Source organism: Xyrauchen texanus, chromosome 31 (genome assembly GCF_025860055.1).
Source record: "Xyrauchen texanus isolate HMW12.3.18 chromosome 31, RBS_HiC_50CHRs, whole genome shotgun sequence".
NCBI lineage: Eukaryota > Metazoa > Chordata > Actinopteri > Cypriniformes > Catostomidae > Xyrauchen > Xyrauchen texanus.
In genome coordinates this window covers 38915208-38928796 of record NC_068306.1, presented here as the reverse complement: position 1 = coordinate 38928796, position 13589 = coordinate 38915208, and the positions used below count along the sequence as shown (strand labels likewise).

Here is a 13589-nt window from a genome sequence, read left to right as displayed (position 1 = left end):
ATGAACTGAATTGTGTAGCCGAGTTGGATGGTCCTTGCCAGCCACCACAACGGGTTGGAAAATGTAAGCCACGCATTCAATCTCCAGGCACTAAGGGGATGATCACGTGTGACGTACTTGGAGGTGAGGCCTTGTGATGGGAGGGGAGCAGGCGATGTCACTTAGGGGAGTGTTGCTTCGTCCCAAAGCTGATGTGCTGAGGAGAGGCTCGAAGCACTTACATTGCTCTGCGTACCTGGCCTGGGATGGGTAGGCAACTGAGGAGGAGGTTCTATAGTGATGACCTCTAGACTCGTCACCACCTGCCGGCCTGGGGTGTGAGTTTGGTGCAGCTGGTCATGTGAAGGTGGGAGGTCTGCGTTCATGGGGGCCCGAATGCCAGTGCTCGGTGTCTGATCGCTGTGAGAACGGCGGTTGTGGGCACTGGCTAAGTGACACAGGGAGTGAGGAAACTGCTCATGTTTTGACAATGTGGGTACCACAGCCCGTTGGGGGTTTGGCAAACAAAGAAAAGGAAACAAAAGATTCTCCACCCGGCCCTCCACCGGGGGATGCAGTGGTCTGAACACCAGCTCCGTGGCAGATGTCCTTCTCCAGCGGGGAGCTCTATGCTGAGGCTGGGCCTGGCCTGGGGCGGCGCTGCCTGGGGTTTCATCGCCGCAGGGGGACGTCCTCGACGGGAGGTGGTATCTTGAGCTGCGTCTGGGCAAGATGTGTTGAATGGCCTCCATCTGTTTCTTCACCGCCAAGAATTGTCAATGGTGTCGCCGAATAGGCATATCTGGGAGATGGGGGCGTTGAGGAAGGGAGCCTTGTCGAAGTTCCGCATCTCGACCAGATTCAGCCACAGGTGGCATTTCTGGACCATGAGGGTTGCCATCACCTGTCAGAGTACGTGCACTGTGACCTTTGTGGCCTGGAGGGCAAGGTCGATCAAAGAGCACAGTTCCAAAAGCACATCAGGATCAGGACTACCCAGGTGCAGATCTTTTATCCCGTAGGTTTATCCTTTTAGCCTCATACCCTTAGGTAGAAGGACCGAGTCGGGGACCCGCTACAACCGCAATGTAGCCATGGTCATGTCCTCGCAGTGAGGACATGAACCATCCACGAACGCTGACTCTGTGTGGGTGGCACCGAGACACAAAAGGCAGAAATCGTGGCCATCAGACGGGGAGAGACATCGACCGCAACCAGGAAATAAACACAAACGGAAAGACATCTTGAGAGAGACGCTTCCCGTTCACGCCACTCTTTTAGAGAACTATTACTCTTTTTGTGTGTTTTATATATATATATATATATATATATATATATATATATATATATATGTAGGTATATAAATATATATATAAACTAAGTTATTCACTCCGTGAACTTTTTTCTGCTGCTGAAGCGCCCAGGGGTGTGTGCTCAGCACAACGCAGTGTGCGAGGGGGAGAACCACCGGAGAGCACCGTAGATCCAACAGTGTGTTGAGATGAATGGAGGCGGCAGAGGAATTCAGCTCTGTGACTTGCTCGCTCGGCTCTGAAGAAGAAATCTGATGTGTGTTTGCAGCGTCACTCCTTTTATACATGTATGTCCGGGGGAGTGGCATGCAAATTCCACACGCCAATTTCCATTGGCCTTTTCTCAAGATCAGAGATGTCTAGGCTCCGCAGGACCGACCCCTAGTGTCAACTCATCGACACAACTCGAGTGAGTGACAGATAGGGAACTTTATATTATGCACTATTTATTATTAACAGAGTTATTTGTAAAAAAAATAAAAACAAATAAAAAGCAATGGAGGTGATGCATCATAAAAATGTTCACTCTAATATTGATGACGACTGTGTTTTACTACAGCTGCTTATTATGCTAAAAGTTTAGATTTATGCTAAGCTGTTTACTGTTTCAAACAGTATTGTTGACCTGTGCATTGAATGTTTACTGGGTCAGTGTTGTAACAATCAACAAACACTTCATTAACATGCGATTAGAGTACTGTAATGAGTGCATGGATAAACACAACCCCATGCTGTCAGGAGTGTAGGTGAGCTAAACGCAAGTGTGACACACCTCATTAAGCACTACCGTCCCAACCATCAGTGTGTCTACATTCAACCCCATTGTTTTCTTCACAAGATTTGCAGTGTTTGAAATCAGCTTGATCCTGAGACCAAAATCATTATGCTACTTCCAATTACAACATAATATGAAGTGCAGAAAATGCACCCACGTTTAGCAATTGTAAATAGAAAGTGTGCCTCTGAATATTGAGCATGTGTCCCATTAATGAACATTAACATTCATAATTTGTTTTGGCAAGAGCTTTATTCCCCTAACATACTGATTAATTGTTGAAAATCAATGCAGCTGGACTCCAACTGAGCCCTGTGTCCTGGATAATTGTCAAATATTCAGCAGCTGCCCAATTAACAAGAGTATGTAATTATTTTACATCAATAAAGAAAATCTTGTACAGATTTTTTACATACATGGCAAGCTGATATTACAGAATAATCCTGAATACACTATGCAAGCATCATGTCATACCAGACTGATCTCACAGTAAAATAGCACAGGAAACAGTAGGTTGACTTTTCTGCAGCTGTAATCGGTCTGTGCTTGCCAAAATGTGATACTGCCCCAGTGGCCAAAGCGCTAAGTGCTGTTGGATGAATGGGCATGTGGACATTGTCTGGGTGTGATGTCCACGGAGGGGCACCAAAAGCCAACTAAGTTGTTTTCAGCTGTACAGGCTGTGATATAATGAAATGGAATGCATATTTTATTAACTGTACCCAAAACCTAAACCGAACCATCAGTAGAGTAAAATTGTATGTTAGAGTGAAAAATGAAACCTCCAAATCACGCTTGTCGCATATTTCGCAAAGGCCATTATTTCCTGGTTTCAATGTGAGATATAAACCTGGGTCTCCCATGATGCTAATGCAACACGCTTACAGTCAAACCACATGGGAACGTAAACAAATAATGACTGATGGGAGATGGCGCTTGTCATTGTATTAGCATAATTTTGTCAATCCTATGGTAACGGAACTCTCGGAAACAGCATGCCAACTTTCAATGTGATCATGTTCCATATGCAGAAAGCATATAACCATGTTACTGTCATGGTTCCAGTCACTTAGTCAGTCTGGGTTTTGGTCTGAAGGCACCGTGGGATTATCTGCCCATGTCTGTCTCTGTTTTATTCCCTGCCATGCGCACTTCTGTCTGTTTTATTTCTGGAGTATGGTGTCTGGGTCTTGACTTCCTGTCTAGTTCAGTTCTGGTGTGTGTTGGACCCGGACATCCATGCTCCTCCTCTGTCTGGTATTGATGTGGGTATATTGCACTTGTGTCATCTGGCTGCATGCACTCACGTCAATAACTTATGTCTGTCTTTGTGACTGTCTCTCACGACCACAGGCGTGCTTTGTGCTGTGGCCCGGGCCACGAGCGGTCTTCATGTTGTGCTGAGGTTCGGTCACTTCGGTATTATGTGGGTGTGTGGCCGAACTCTCACACAAGTGTCCTCTCTCGTTTTGTTACCTGTTGCTTGTGACACATGTCGATTGCTTTGCTTAGGTTTTGTTTTTTTGTGTGAGAATGCGTGGTATCGTTTTGTTTAGTGTTGCTACGCATTCTCTCGTTTTGTTTGCCAATTGGCATGAGAGTATATCGCCTCTACGAATGTGACTAGATTCACAACTTTAGACTACCACCTGCACCCCATTGGTGCGTCTTGTGTGTGATACAGTACATGTGCCTTGTCTGACCAGCAACCTGCATCAACTCCTTGTGGTCTCACAAAGCTATTACACCAGACTACAATAAACAGAAGGCCTACTGACAATGAATTTGAAAGCACACAAGTAGGCTTCTAATTTTAGAATCTTCTAATTAACAATCATCTATATCAGCTAATGTTAATGTATCATTGCCTCAAAAACATACTGAGAAAATAACGATACACTCATTCATCAATATTTCACCAATAGTCACTGTATGCCCACAGGGACCAGGTGCTCAGGCACCTCAGCCATCTTGGGCTTCAGGTCAACTGTTAAAAGAGAAAGCTCACCAAGGTTCAGAGCATCTCTTTTCTCGGCATGGAGTTAGACTCAGTCTCATTGACAGCGTGCCTCACCAATGAGTGCATGCAGTCGGTGCTGAAATGCCTCACCATATTCAAGCCAGGCACAGCGGTTCCTCTAAAAGAATTCCAGAGGCTCCTGGGGAATATGGCATCCTCCGTGGCGGTCGCGCCACTGGGGTTGATGCATATGAGACCGCTTCAGCACTGGCTTCAGGCTCGAGTCCATGGCGCCATGGTACATACCGTGTGTTCATCACCCCCGCCTGCCACCAGACTTTCAACCCCTGGACAGACCTCTGTTTTCTGCGGACAGGAGTCCCCCTAGAGCAGGTGTCCCGACACGTTCTAGTCACTACAGACACCTCCAAACAGGGTTGGGGCACCGTGTTCAACAGGCAACAGGGTAATGTGCAAGGTCAGGGAAGATGAGTAACATGTCACTCTATTGGCCCCCTTTTGGCCCACATGGTCTTGGTTCTCGGATCTCACGCTCCTCGCGACAGACCTTCTTTCTCTGGGATGGGGTACCCTCTGTCATCTGCGCCCAGACCTCTGTAACCTCCACGTCTGGCCCCTGGACGGGATGCAGAAGATTTAAGTGGCCTACCTCCTGCTGTCGTAGATACAATCAACCAAGCCAGAGCTCCCTCTACCAGGCAACTTTACGCCCTGAAGTGGCACTTGTTCGCGAATTGGTGTTCTTCCCGATCTGAAGACCCGCAGAGATGCGCAGTCGGGTCAGTGCTCTCATTTCTGCAGGAGAGGTTGGAGAAGGTTGGTGTTGGGGAAGGGTACGTGCAGTCTGACGCAGCCTGTTGCTTTGGCATGCAACTGCCTGCCCGCACCTGCGTCAGCAGCTCACGTACACGGTTCAGCGCATGGCGTGATTGAATAGGGACCCCTAGTGTCGCTTCATTCGACACAATGTCGAGTGAGCGACAGGCGGAAACGGAGGTTACAACAGTAACCTAGATTATATTTTTACAGGAAAACAATACAAAAATTATTATCAAGAATGATTTTTGCTCTAATATCAAAGGTCTTAGTAGAAAAAAGAAATTATGATCCAATGTGAATTTTCTTGATAAAAAAATATGATCGTGCCTGATAACATGCGCATGTAAAATGGCTAGAAATAGCATTTTAGCTTAAGGTTAAGGTTAATTTATATTTCTTCTGCTCCAAACTTACTTCTCTATCTGCTCGTATGAATGTAACACATCATAAGAAAGTGTATCACCGCTGTTCAAAAGCACTTTGGATCGCATCATTTATATGTAGAAATGTTTTCCATCTGAAATGCAAAGTAATCTCTTCAGTGATCAAAATACTTTTTGAATGTAACTATATTCTAATTACCAATGATTTAAATTGTAACTGTAGTGAAATACAGTTACTTACATTTTGTATTTTAAATACGTAAGTCTGTTACATGTATTCAATTACTCCCCAACCCTGTTCGCTGCAAAATGCGTTCTTGAAATTTCACAATTGCTTGACACCTCGTGCCTCCACAATAATATTGTTATACTTGCACACTGCACAGACATAAACAAAAATGTTGTTTTAGCAGATATTAATTTCAGAAATACCAGGAGAAACCACTGTTTCTCATATTCCACAGTTAATGTAGCCTACATATTCAGCTTCATCTGGTGAGAAAAAATAAAGAATATATCAATCACATATTTCAATAATAATAATAATAATAATAATATAATAATTAGAATTGTTTTTATAATTATTATAATTTTTATTATAATACTACTATTACAACTACTCCTACTACTAATAATAATATTTAAATACTTTATATACAGAAGCTATAGCCTAAAGTTACATTTTAAAATTAGTTTTGACCCTCTCCCAGTTTAAACCATGCCCACATCCAATTCTATCCGAATACATATACAGTTACAGATAATTTTGTCATAGTAACAGATACAGATAATGGATTTGCTGCACACCCCTAGCACATTTAACCCACAGATAGTGCAAACACTCCCACCCATGGCCAGTTGCGCTATGCACTGGTATGAAAATTGTACTTGGATTTAGTCCTTTAACGGAAATTTTATAATTTAATAAAATGTAATACGACGCAGCACGTTCATAGCGCATAGCAATCTGCTGGTACGTAAATAGAGCCCCAAGAGTATTTGCACATTATTTTGAATATTATAGCATATTCTGTGTAGCCACAACTAGTTTTAGAGATTGTGAGATTTATAACTATATATTTATTTCTAAATGTTAATGCTCAATATTACAATGTTCTGTAAAAAACATTATTATTTTATTTATTTTTTTAAGTATTTACATTAATGTCCTCCAGGTCGAGGAAGTTGAGGATGATGCCGTTTCTCTTCCAGATGATAGGTGGTCGTAGGGTTCCCTGAATGGCACAAGACAGCACTGCGCTCAGACCAACAGTCACAGTGGTAATGCTCACCCGCTTATCATCGGCTAGACTGAGCTTAACAACCTCTGCAAGACAAAAGTTGGAAAACAGTTATTAAAATTTAGATATGTGTGAACATTTACTTCCAAGACAATTTATAGATGTCAGTTTTATGATGTGACTCAATGGACACTTTTACTACACAATTACTCAGCTCAGCCTTTAAAATGTTTATCACCAACTCTACCTCAATCCCTGTATAAGGAAGCAACAGATTACATGTAACTTGGAAAATGTAATTGGATTATAAAAATCAAGCATTGTAATTATATTACATATAATTTTAAGTTGTACGTAATAGGGGTGCAACTAACGATTATTTTGATAATCAATTAATCTTTGATAATTCGATTAATCGGATTAAAAAAATACATTTCCTATATATTATTAAAATTTTATTTTAAAATGTATTATTATTATTACTTTCAGGACACATCCAAAACAGTTCCTTACCTTTACTTAAACAAAAGGTACTGCTCATTAAAGAATACAATGATTAATTGGGGATGGAGCTGGATTAAAAATCAGCCCAGCAGACAGCTATGGTGTCACCAGTATAATAATAATTCTGATCAGCTGAAAAAACACATAATTATGTTATACAGTGCTTGTCTGTCACTGATTACATGCTGTAAGTATTTTAATGTAAGTTTTAAAAAAGTATTTTCACTGATTACTTGTTTCTATTAATTGTATATATATATATATATATATATATATATATATATATATATATATATATATATATATATATATATATATACTGTTAATTAATGGAATTGTATGCTTTTCCAGAAAAATTATGTTAAAATGTACAGGTGAAATTACATTTGGCATTAACCAGACTATCAAATATCAGGACCCTTAGTAGTATTATACATTATATTCAGCTTTATAATACAGTACAATCATCTGTAAATGAAGTGAAGATTCACTCACCCAAAACAAATAATATTTGTTCCCCGTCTGTCGCTCTCTCGACGTTGTGTCGGAGAAGCGACACTAGGGTCTCTCTTGAGCACCGAATATGCCTCTGAACTATGAAAAAAGGCCAATGAGAAGTTGGCAGACAGTATTTGAATACCCCACCCCCGGACATACGGGTATTTAAGCGGGCAAATACGATGAGTTCATTCAGAAATTTTCTTCGGAGCCGATGGTAGTGCATGCAGTCTGCTGTGAGTCACACACCATTTCCTACTTTTCCTCTGACGCTCTGCATGCTGTTGGATTGACGGCGCAAAATAGCGTCTTTCTCCTTCTCTGCACAGCAGTGCAGCTTTGCCCCTGGACGCTTTGACAGCGCAGACAATAACTCTTCACTGAGTTTATTAAAAGAGTGATTTCCCTTTTGTGTAAAAGAGTATTTCCTAATAGCAAAATATAAAGCGTTGAACGTCCTTTTCAGGACGCGTCTTTTTAAATATGCCTTTCCGCCCCTGTAGGTTTCCTGGATGCAGTAGAGTGCTCTTCGCTTCAGACGGCCACAGGCGTTGTCTCGTGTGTCTGGGCAGCGATCACACCGAGGCTGCGTTTGTGGATGGCTCATGCTCTCACTGCGAGAGCATGACCATGGCAACGTTGCGGACGCGGCTTGCTTTCAATAGAAAGCAAGCCACTCCAGCCGCCCCCGCATTGCTCCTTCTTCCCACGGGATTGAGGACGATGCGAATACGCTCTGGCATCCGCACACAGACCTTTGTAACCTCCATGCCTGGCCCCTGGAGGGGATGCAGAAGATCTAGCCGGTCTACCACTTGCTGTCGTAGACAAATTCTACCAAGACAGAGCCCCTTCCACCAGGCACCTTTACACCCTAAAGTGGCGCCTGTTCGCGAATTGGTGTTCTTCCCAGGCTGAAGACCCACAGAGGTGCGCAGTTAGGTCAGTGCAGGAGAGGTTGGAGGGGAGGCTGTCCCCTTCCACCCTAAAGGTGTATGTCGCCGCCATCGCAGCCCACCCCGATGCAGTAGACGGCAAGTCTCTGGGTAAGCATGACTTAATTATCAGGTTCCTAAGAGGCGCCCGGAGGTTAAATCCCTCCCGGCCAAGCCTGTTTCCCTACTGGGATCTCTCAGTGGTCCTCACGGGCCTCCAGAGATCTCCCTTCGATCCACTAGAGTCAGCTGGACTCAGGGCCCTCTCTCTTAAAACGGCCCTGCTGATCGCGCTCGCCTCATTCAAGAGGGTCGGGGACCTGCAAGCGTTCTCTGTCAGCGACACTTGCCTGGAGTTCGATCCGGCAGACACATATGTGATCCTAAGACCGCGGCCGGGCTTCGTGCCCAAGGTTCCTACCATGCCCTTTAGAGACCAGGTAGTGAACCTGCAAGCAATGCCCCGGGAAGCGGCAGACCCAGCCCTTTCGCTGCTGAGTCTGGTACATGCTTTGCGTACCTATTTGGACCGCATGTGGAGCTCTAGACGTTTTGAGCAGCTCTTTGTCTGCTTCGGGGGACAGCGAAAGGGAACGCTGTCTCCAAACAGAGGCTCGCCCACTGGGTCGTTGATGCCACTGGCTTATCACGTCCAGGCCGTGCCCCCCCCCTTGCGAGTCCGAGCACACTCAACCAGAAGCATTATGTCCTCGTGGGCACTGGCCAGGAGCACCTCCCTGGCAGACATTTGTAGAGCAGCAACACCTAATACCTTCGTGAGATTTTACAATCTCCGGGTTGAGTCAGTATCGTCCCGTGTTCTCTCAGGTTCGAGCCCGTAGAACTCAGTAACACGCTGACGAAATGGCCAGGTGAATCGCTTGCGCCTAGCGCCCTTTCCCTCAGCTGAGGTAAAACCGTGCGACTGTTTCTCCCAGGAGATCCCATCTCCCGGATCCCTGGATGATTCCTCCCTAGCCCTTGTGGGTCCGCAGTTCAGTGGAGGAACTCGCCGACCCAATCCACTGTGGGTACTTAATCTACCCTGTACTGGAATAGGTGCTCCACAGGTCAAGGACTCCTACGTGGACTCCCCCTGTGTGTATTATCCACAGTATGGTCCCCTTACAAAAGTGGACCCATGTCTCCCTTAGGCAGTCCCAGCTACCCTCCGGTGGCCGTGTTGTAGCAACTCCCCCCTCCTTGAAGCTGGATCTACCACTGTGCCACTTTCCACATGGTGCCTAAAAGCCCATGTGATGTATTCACCAACTTTACCTCCCCTGCTGGGCAGGTGTGGTCTCCACAGGGTCTTTTCCCCCCTGGAAAAAATAGGAAATTGGGTAAGACCCCCTTCACTCGATGCGTGTAAGGGCCCCGGCTCTATGTGGAGAAACATAGAGAGAAAAGAGGCCCAGCCAGGCTTGGCCCGTTCCCAGGTTGGCAAGCGTCGCCTTGTTCCCCTGTCTAGGGTAACCAGAAGGATTCCGACGACTTTTATGGGGCATTGGGGAAGGGTACGTGCAGCCTGACACAGCTGGTCATCTTTGTACGTAAAAAGATGACCAGCTGTGCATGCGCTGAGCGTGCACGGCTCAGCGCATGGCGTGATTTAAATTGGACCCCTAGTGTCGCTTCTCCGACGCAACGTCGAGAGAGCATCAGATGGGGAACGTCTAGGTTACCTCCGTTGTAACCCTGATGGAGGGAACGAGACGTTGTGTCCTCCATGCCACGTCGCTGAGCTGAGCCACTGTTGTGGCCGGACCATTTCCGGCTCCTCAGAAAAATCCTGAATGAACTCATCGTATTTGCCCGCTTAAATACCCGTATGTCTGGGGGAGGGGTATGCAAATACTGTCTGCCAACTTCTCATTGGCCTTTTTTCATAGTTCAGAGGCATATTCGGCGCTCAAGAGAGACCCCTAGTGTTGCTTCTCCGACACAACGTCTCGTTCCCTCCATCAGGGAACGAAGGTTACATACGTAACCTAGACGTTTTTCAGAATTCAACTCATATCTCCTTAAAAAAATTTTTTTATTTATGTTACACAGAAGTAAGAAATGAATACACTATATATTCATACACATACACTTTTCATGTGGTTACTCATGTTCAAGTTTGAGATGGCATGAGAGTGAGTAAATGATAAGCAAAATATATATATTTTATCAACAAATATTCCTTTAATAACATTTAGATATTTACATATTGGGCTCAATTTTCTTGAGTGCGCAAAGCGCAGCGCTAATTCTAAGTGCAATTTTCATTGCCATCACCAAGCGCAAATGAGAGTAGGTGGGAATATTTGTGCTAATGTGGGTGTAGCCATGCAAACTGTAGGCATAATGTATGTTAATGAAGTGGCGCTTTCCTGTGAAATAGGTCGTTGCGATAAGACGTTTCAATACCACCTCTTAACTTGGAGATTCCACCAGCAGGTAGTAATAAAGTTCATGTCCAATTCTGAAAGTACAGAACATTAATTAATGTCCCTTACAATCGTAATTTTTCAGGGGTAATCACTTGATTTTTGTTTCTAGAGGTCATGATTTATTTTTTCAGTTATTTGTATTGTTATGTTTATATGTATTATTATTAATATTGTATATTTACAGTTGTATTTATGATTAATTTGTAGCCTACTAGTAATTTTCCACCTGTTGTTGAGCTTGATTTTTAAGTCACTGCAAAAGGGACGGTGGAAGAAGTAAATGTTTGGATTTGTTAGGATTTTTGTACCACTTCATTATTTTAATTGTATTTTCGTTTCGTTTAAAGTGTATTTTGTATTTAGGAATATTTCTGGTTGATTTTTTTTTTCTACGATTTTGAATACATGAATTAATTTTTTTTAAATCAAAACGGTGTACTGGTAGAAGTGAAGTGCGTGCCGATACAATCACTGTTAATACTAGCCATAATTTGTGTGTCAGTAGATGAAAATTATTAATAATACGTTCAATCTCTATAATTTGAGCGTACATCCAAATTCAGAAGAGAATCATATTTTATATGCAAATGAAAGGAGCATGCCACTGTCATAGAAATATGACTGGCATTCATCAAGGATGTATTTAATTCACATTTTCTATTCTTCTAATTCATTGAATACACTCCTTTTAAACTACCAACTTCTTATTAATTTAAAAATAAAAAAAATGAATGGCCATGCCCACTTACTTTACGCTTAATGCAAGCACTCTTAAAACAGGGCCCATTGATTCAGGTCACAGTTGTGGAGATATTAAATCAATACTGAAAAAAATCCTTTGCAATCTCACATCATTCCAGCCCACTTAATATTCATTGAATGTTTACCAATTTATGATAACATTTTACTGAAAAAAGCACTGTTTACTGAAATCTCAGATTCATAGGATGTTCTGTAAATCTCTTAAAGTAACCAAGGTGGGTGGATATTAGCGAAGGTTCAAACAGTGCCAAAAAGCACTTTATAAATTGTCTGTCTGTTTGGAAACAGAAATGGCTCAGACATCACAAATGCCTCTGGATGACATTAGGTCAATAATAGTCTGGGTTTTAGGTCAAACAAATCAGAGCTAGTTTGAAAAATAATGATATTCAAGATCTGACACGAGTCTAAATAGGGTACACGGATGCTTGATTGCTGTTACTTGAGCAAATTACATGATTGTATGCGCTATTGTACACTCTTGCGCAACAGGGACACTAACTGACCCATGTAACGTTGTTTGTATGATTTCCTGTCAGTTCCAGGTGGGTTTAATTCTTTTAAATTGGAAGAGGTAATTTAGTAGAAGTTGACAGAACCACTGCAAAGATGAACACATTGATTTGCTGTGAAGACAGAAGAAACGAGTGTCTACAGCTGATGCAGCAGTTATCATATACAGTACCTGTGCAAGCAGAAAGACAGCTCATTGGTTAACTGAGCTAACACACTTTGGCCACGTTCACACTGCAGCTAAATACGATTGTCACTATTCTCTGAATCCTGTTCTGTGCACATATAATTTCAATAGCTCTTTGAAATTATGTGTGCTCTGCTTTGAAACAATGTGTGTTGTAAAAAGTGCTATACAATTAATTAAACGGCTCAGTTTTTTTATGGGAGTGACTACACAAAATTCTACAAAAATCCAGGTAGCAACAATTACATTTGCATTACATCAACGTAGTTGAGAGATTATTGAATGGGACTTTTAAAAGAGTGGAAGTTCACACAGAGGCGCGCAGCGCATCAGTGCTGCAGCAACAAACTCTTCAAAATGAAACACTTTCTTCAATTCACACAGTGAAAAAAAGAGGTTTCGTCATGCAATGCCGTCATTTAACACCATGACAAGTGGATATTTCAAGATTAAAATAGCTTCAATTTATGGCTTTTTTATGAGTTAAGTTTTTGCTCTAATCCTAACACAGGCTTTTCTGTGTGATGTGATGGTCATTTTCAGGGTGATTCTGTAACTGGGCCCTTATAACATCAGTTTTTAGGTGTACATTTTCAAATCAGGGCAGCAATATATCAGTGCACTTTGTCCCGTGTCCTACATGGCATGAGCAGTATTTATGGATTTACCCCACGCCCTCACAGGGGTACTGAAACTATTGCAACTACTTCATGTAAACATCCAATTTAAGTGTAAATAAATGCCTTGGCTCTGCTGTTCGAGTGATTGACAACTGGAGCATGAATAGACAGCATTTCTGCGCGTGCACAGCGAGGTGCATGGGGCGTGGGCCTGAGAGATGTGCAGGTGCGAGGCGATCAAATGGTGAAGAGAGTGGCTGTGTCCGAAATTGTTCACTTGTTCACTATTTCCTGTATAGTGAATGACAGATAGTGCACTATATCTCAGCAGTGAGTGAATGAAGCTTCTGTCGCAGAAACCTCACATATGAACTTTTAAAATACCTGGGCCTTACTTGTTATTCTTATTAAGAATTCAGACAATCCTACAAAATGGTGGACACTCGAAATAGTGCACTATATAGTGGATAGATGACGGTTTCAGATACAGTGAGTGTTCCATGACCGGGGTTGGTGCCATACACGTACTCTGCATTTAGAGAGCGGTGGTACTGCTCTACAGAACTAAAGATCTAAATTCTTTGGACTCTGAAAACTGTAACTACACTGAAATAAGAATCGACTCAGGACTTTAAAAGCTATGA

At 43.0% G+C, this 13589-nt stretch overlaps 1 protein-coding gene across 1 annotated transcript in view; it reads right to left on the bottom strand.

Moving 5' to 3' along the window:
- The window catches only part of LOC127624588 (follistatin-related protein 4-like), a 305922-nt gene that overhangs the window by 29144 nt on the left and 263189 nt on the right, over window positions 1-13589 (bottom strand). Inside the window, exon 7 of the mRNA XM_052099373.1 lies at window positions 6411-6577. Coding sequence (XP_051955333.1) covers window positions 6411-6577 — 167 coding nt within the window. The remainder of the gene's footprint in view (window positions 1-6410; window positions 6578-13589) is intronic.